Source organism: Protobothrops mucrosquamatus, unplaced genomic scaffold (assembly GCF_001527695.2).
Source record: "Protobothrops mucrosquamatus isolate PMUCROS unplaced genomic scaffold, P.Mucros_1.0 scaffold6295, whole genome shotgun sequence".
Lineage (NCBI taxonomy): Eukaryota > Metazoa > Chordata > Lepidosauria > Squamata > Viperidae > Protobothrops > Protobothrops mucrosquamatus.
The window spans coordinates 3,038-9,690 of record NW_015392123.1 but is presented as its reverse complement, the minus strand read 5'-3'; the positions used below and the strand labels follow the sequence as shown (position 1 = coordinate 9,690).

Sequence of the window (6,653 nt, the reverse complement as noted above, 5' to 3'; positions counted from 1 at the left end):
GACCATGTAGTGCTCTGTCTCTAGACATTTTGTGACAGCACAAATTCGAAAACACTCCTCGCCGTCAAGAGATTGGGTTCTAATTGCCAGTTGAAGTTAATTAATTTAGAATCAGTTCTTCAAAACAGGTTCTGAGAAAATGGGCAATGAAAAGAAATTTACTTTCTGAGATGAGACGTGTATGGAGGTCTGCAGAAAAATCTATTAACTTGTAAAAACCAAAAACAAGGAGAAAAACTAAATTAAACTAAACTAAACTAAACTAAAATAGAAAGAGAAAAAGCAATTGTGTGAGAGAGGTGATGTATATATATACACATATATACTTGTACATATATACATATATATAATGATTACTGGAAGGCCTTTAGGAAGGGCCATAGTCATGTTCTATTATTTCTCTTTTGACTTATTACTCATTCTCAGATTTTCTTTGAATTCAAGTCCGAATATTGTATACAGTTAGTCCTCAACTTATGACCAGTTGTTTAATGATTATTTAGAGTTACAGTGGACTCAAAAAAGATACTTATGACCCATCTGAGGAGTTACAACTGCTGCACCAGCCCTGTAGTAACGTGATCTTGTTTCGGATGCTTGGCAAACAGTTCACACTTACAACCAGTTGCAGGATCATGTGATCACATTTTGCAATGTTTTTCGCTGTTTTTTGCAAACAAAAAAACCATTAGATAAGCTAGATTCAGACATATGACATGTGATTTGCTTAACAATCAAATCGTTGGACAATCAACTCAGTCAACAACCATTGTAAAAACAGTTGTAAAATTGAGTCTGTCACATGATAATGTAACAATGATTGCAACAACCTACTGTATCACCAAAATTCCAGGCTCAATTGTGGTTGTAAGTCAAGGCAGGAGTAGGCAACCTTGGCTCTTTTATGACTCGTGGACTTCAACTCCCAGAATTGCTGGCTCAGGAATTCTGGGAGTTGAAGTCCACGAGTCATAAAAGAGCCAAGGTTGCCTACCCCTGGATTAGGTTATTCATCTCAATATGTAGCAACTTATATTTATCTATTAAAGAAAGCATACACACAAATGTTTATCCAAAGAAGAATTGCAAGCCTTCTTTTAAATAATTGGGATTGGATAGAATCAATTCTCTTTTCTATGTCACTGAATTTGGATTCTTTAGCATCTTGCAGTGTTAGTTTTAAATGCTGGGTATATGTGGCCCTTGAAGTATGAAAGAAAAACTCTGCTCTGACAAACACTACTTCCTTCCGTTCTTGTGCTGACTTTTGAGGTGTAAGCACATTCTGGCAATACATTCAAAGTGCAGCTAAGACTTCAGTCTACATAAACATGTAGCCCTGTAGATTGTCTTGCCAACTCATAAGTTTACAATCTTCTCATTCTAGGGTTTGAAAGCTGCCTCCCTGTTTTTCCCAGGAGGGAATGCCACCTACCAAGGAGAAGAAGTGAAAGTTAAGAGGGTGGAGAAACTCCTCCACAAGTATGACAATGAGACTGAGTGGAGGCAGAATGTTGACACAGTCATGAAGTGGTTCCGTGAGGATGATCTTGACTTTGTGACCCTTTACTTTGGGGAACCCGACTCTACTGGACACAAATATGGCCCAGAATCTCAGCAGAGGAAAGATATGGTCCGCCAGGTTGATCGGACAGTGGGCTACTTGAGACAGCGCATTGCAGAGCATGGCATGAAGTCAATACTTAACTTAGTCATCACCTCTGACCATGGCATGGAAACGGTCATCAAAAAGGATGAAATTCACCTCCTCCGAGTAGCAAACTTCTCATTCCAGGACATTGAGTTTGAGCTGGTTGATTATGGGCCACATGGCCTCCTGTTGCCAAAGCCTGGGAAATTAGAACAAGTTTATGAAGCCTTGAAAAATTCTCACCCCAAGCTCCATGTTTACAAGAAAGAGGAATTCCCCAGAAGATTCCATTATGCCAATCATATTCGTGTCACACCGCTTGTGTTGTATAGTGACCCTGGCTACGTGATCCATGGGGTACAGTTTTCTGTCAACTGTATATTGTTAATGTCAAGCTCTTTACTGCCCTGTACTTATGTGGCTTTCCATTTCATAGTTGGTAGACATAAAGAAGCTTCTTAAGAAGGACAAAGGCGAAGGGTCACATAAAATACCAGTCCAAGGCATTTTGCTTTGAATTATCGCATATGGATTCCTTTATTCTGCAGCATTTTTCGCAAAGCAGTCTCTGCCATCTTGGATGGTGCTAGCCAAAGCATGCAGCTTTGCTGTGTGACATAATACAGACAATCCTATATATATTTGTCACAGTCTATGTCAGCCTTTCCAAAACATCTATCATTCAAATGCCTTGGAATGTGTCAGAATTCCCAATGGCCAAGGCTATTTAGGAATTCTGTGTGTTATATAATAATTTATTATTATTATTTTATTTATTGAATTTATATACCACCCTATCTCCCTTACGGGACTCAGGGCGGTGAACAGGCGATAATAAAAACCACGATAAATATACACAAATTTCTGTTCTAAAATCAAATTAAATAACAGGCCTGCTCTAAAAATACCCCATACAAAACCCCCACTAAAACATAATCAAACTACGCCAGGCTGGCCGCACGGAATAGATGGGCCTTCAGGGCTCGGCGAAAAAGGCGCAGGTCCGCAACTGTACGTAGGTCGGGGGGTAGGTCATTCCAGAGGGCAGGAGCTGCCACAGAGAAGGCTCTCCCCCTGGGGAGATTTGGAAAGCATTTGCTGGGAAACATTTTATGCAGAAAGTGACTTTGAGAAACAATTTGAAATAGATTTTGCCTCTATATTTCTAGTTGCAACCATTTTTCTCTTTATTTGAAAACCATTCAGAACATCCTACTAACCTATATCAAATGTATTTCTGAAGAAACATACATAGGTTTGTCTTGCTAATCATTATTGTAGTGCTCAAGGAATCCTACTGAATCCAGTCATCACAAGTTCTGGGATCATAAGTCTCAGGATTTATATTTTCCTCTGAGCACTGCTATTTTGAAATGATGGATTCCTACAATATGGCCAAGCAGGCTAGTGACTTTCTTTCCTCTGAAAAATAACTTGAACAGCAGAAATTTTCTAACAAAGATGTTCCTGCCAGATGTAGTAAATCAAATGTCCCCCAGTGAGAAGTTTAGGAGATGGAACAGAAACAGCTCTGGACCCACTAAATCCAGAACTACGGTATTCCATTTTTCAATCAGAATCTGTCAATTAAACCAGAGTAGAGCTGGCATAGCTAATTTCAATCCACTTGCTCATTTGCTTTCCAATAAGTTAAAAAGCTCAGCAAAACCATCTCTCCAGTTCTGCGCTGACTAGCGCAAGCAACAGTAGAGTTGCCAATCTTGTCTCTCTCTCTCTCATCTGCCAGGGAAGTGGATTGTGCAACTAAAGAAAATGAAAGTATCAACAGTTCCTAGTTAGCGTGAATTATCTACTTAGCTGCAAATAGATCCCTTTTTTATTATTATTACAGTCTATGTGCATCTTTGTTCAAGAAATAAGAATGTCAAAATAGGAAAAGTCTGCTTAAATCGATTGCACAAAGAGGTTACCGTAACCATGCTCTTTTTATTTATTAATTTACTACCATATTTCTATCCGTATTTTTAATCTAATTGTTTTTGGGAAGATTTTATTAATTACAGATAAAAGCTGAGTGGCAGGTAATCACTGAAAAAAAATCCTGTTCTTCTTTTTCAGAGAGTGAAAGTGCAGTTCAATAAAGGGGAACACGGCTTTGACAACGAGTCTATGAATATGAAGACCATCTTCCGAGCTGTGGGACCAGCTTTCAAGCAAGGCCTGGAGGTGGAGCCTTTTGAAAGTGTGAATATTTATGCCCTCCTTTGCAAACTCCTGAATATCACACCTGAACCACATGATGGATCCTTGGAAGTCACCCGGCACATGCTTGTCAAAGACTCAGGTCTGTTTTCTTGTGGTTAGCTAACACTGCAATCCACCAATTATTCAACTAACTGATTCAGTCCAAAAAGATTAATTACATATCCGTCAAAGAGACAGGGTTCTAAATTGTCAATGATATATCTTAATAGTCCCTTATGGAGACTGAGGATCCCTAAAGAGTTTGCTCTTTTCTGATCAGGGATAAACTCTTTTATTTAAGCAGCAACCATTTTCACAGTCTTTATAAATTGTACAGTGATGATATCAAACCCCAAAGGATTTGTTTCTTTAACTTATCTGACAAGAAGTTCTAAGGTAAAAAAAGAGTAGCTTTCAAATATTTTCCTCCTTGATTTCATTGGCTTACCTAGCCCACCTACCGTGTTTCCCCAAAAGTAAGGCCTACACCAACAATAAGCCCTAGCTTGATTTTGGGGGGTGGGCCTAATATAAGCCCTATCCCAAAAATAAGCCATAGTTTTGGGGCAAGGCACACACCTAAAAATCAAGGTGGGGTGGGGGGTGAAGCTGCCCCACCTGCCCCACATCCATTTATCTTGCAGCCAGGCCTCTCCTTGCCAGCCACTTCTTTTCTGAGGCCTCTTCTGCAGCCAGGCCTGCATTTCTCAGTCACAAGGCTTTCCGGAAGGCCTGTGCAGCCAAGAACCAAGCTATGGATTCAAGCCATAGCTCGGTTCTGCAAGACCTCAGCAGCCAAGCACCAAGCTATTGAATCCATAGCTCAGTACTCAGCTGCTTAGGCCTTCTGGAAAGGCCTGACTGCAAAATGCAGGACCGAATGCAGCTGCAGAACTTAGGCCCCAGAAGAAGTGGACCGGCTGGGTGGGGCTGTCGGTGCCGGAGGTGAGGTAAGGCCTACCCCAAAAATAAGACCTGGTGCCTCTTTTCAGGGAAACACAGTATCACCCCTTTCAGTTTATTCCGGCATCAGCAAAGTCAAGAATGGGAAGGAAAGGGAAATACAGTAAATCTTTGCCAAATTCACAAGGTAGCACTAGGAGAGACCAGGGGAATGTCTCTGATTATTCAGTATTTTATTGTTATGATGGAACCATTAACTGTCCTCTAACCCACTTAAGGCACTGATCGGAACTTGATGCATGATAGAAAGAAGTGTTTCCTTGCAATTGCTAGGCTATGTGAAAACTGTTTGTGGACTTACAAAGAAAGGAATACTAATGTAGTACAAAACATATATGAATTTCTATGAAAATCAATTGGATCAGATTCACATTTTCACACTCTCCACCCATCTTATCACTACTTTGTGTATGTTCCAGGATGAAGGACAAGAGAGTGACAGGTTTTTCAAGTGCAATAAATATATACAGTTCCTTCTCAATTTCTAAATTCAGGAAGTAAAGTCCTGTTTACAGTCAGCTTAATTCTTCCATAATTTCAGATGCTAGATATGTTTTCAAAGCATACTTTAAACAAGCCAGAGTTCCAATTTCCCCTGAAGAAGTATGAAGGAGCAAGAAATTGGAGCATAGCAGCATACCATAACTGTAGGAAGAAAACATAATTCCAACTATGGACTTTTGTTTTCCAAATTATTATCATGCCAGTATGCCAAGCTAAGTTTGGAGTTCACAACTAATGAGCTCCTCTGCTCGCTGCCAATAAAATGCACCTTTGATCTGAAACCAATTTCTCATATTTTATTCAAGCCATCACTTACCCTTTTGCTTGTAGGTGATCTCTTACACAAATACCAGTAAAAATTTGACAGCTTCTTACCTTTCATTATATCTCATGGGCAACCCCCAAATCTACCTTCCCACATTCCTGGAGCAGGTCAGTCTTTCCTTATGGGCCATCAGATTCATCACAATTGCTCTCCATTGAGAGATGGGTGACCAGGAAGATAGAATATCAAATTTCATGACCTGTCAGAGCCTCAGGAAAAAAAAGACTATAGGGGTGGGGGGTGTGAGAGAGAAAAAGTGTTATATGCTCCAGCTGTAGCAGAGAGCCCCCTGCTGGCCACATCTTGACAACCAACCTAGGTGTTGTCCAATTAGAATATGATGCTTGTTAGAGTGAAGACAGAACTGCATAATTGGGTCTGGAAATGATAGCACATATTTGAGAGTTCCTCTATCAATACTAATTAATTAATTACTATTCAATATGCAGCTAGTGCTGGAAAAAAAAGAGTAACAACCTTGGAGAGAAACATCCTTTATTTCCTTGTGTATAAAACCATCAATAATAAATCCATTTGGTGCATCGGTTCAAATTTACAGAACCAGTATGGAAATACCATAACCTGGTCTTTAAGTGTACACTGTACCACATGCCTGCCAAACATGTCAGCCTCAGATGTAGCTCTTCCCAGGGGCACCAGAGTAGAGCTGGTTTGGTGCAGAGGCAAAAACTGGGCTAAATTTGAGCCCATTAGTTTGGAGGAAGTAGATAGGATCTTGGGACTGTAAGCTCAGCCAACTCTGTGTGTTAAGCTTCCTGGGAGATGACATGTGGTTGGCTCTGGGTGGTGGTGAATGTGCCTTTGATGGAGGAGATCATCGTTCCCTCCTCAAGAATCCGTTGCTAGACCCAACCATTTTGGATCATTTTTGTCCTTCTCCATCATTCCCATTTTAAGGTTTTTTTTCCAACAGCTATAGAGGGCCTTGGAGAAAGCAGGTGCTCTGTGTCCCTTTCAGTTGGATTTCAGGCCTGGGTATGGGAC

The 6,653-nt window shown here is 40.4% G+C and overlaps 1 protein-coding gene across 1 annotated transcript in view; it reads left to right on the top strand.

Annotated features, from left to right (window-relative positions):
* Positions 1-3,956, top strand: part of LOC107300167 (ectonucleotide pyrophosphatase/phosphodiesterase family member 7-like) — a gene marked incomplete at its 3' end in the record, with an annotated part of 7,258 nt that extends 3,302 nt beyond the window's left edge. Inside the window, exons 3-4 of the mRNA XM_015829507.1 lie at positions 1,388-2,008; positions 3,731-3,956. Of these exons, the coding sequence (XP_015684993.1) occupies positions 1,388-2,008; positions 3,731-3,956 (847 nt within the window). The remainder of the gene's footprint in view (positions 1-1,387; positions 2,009-3,730) is intronic.
* Between the last annotated feature and the right edge of the window lie 2,697 nt (positions 3,957-6,653).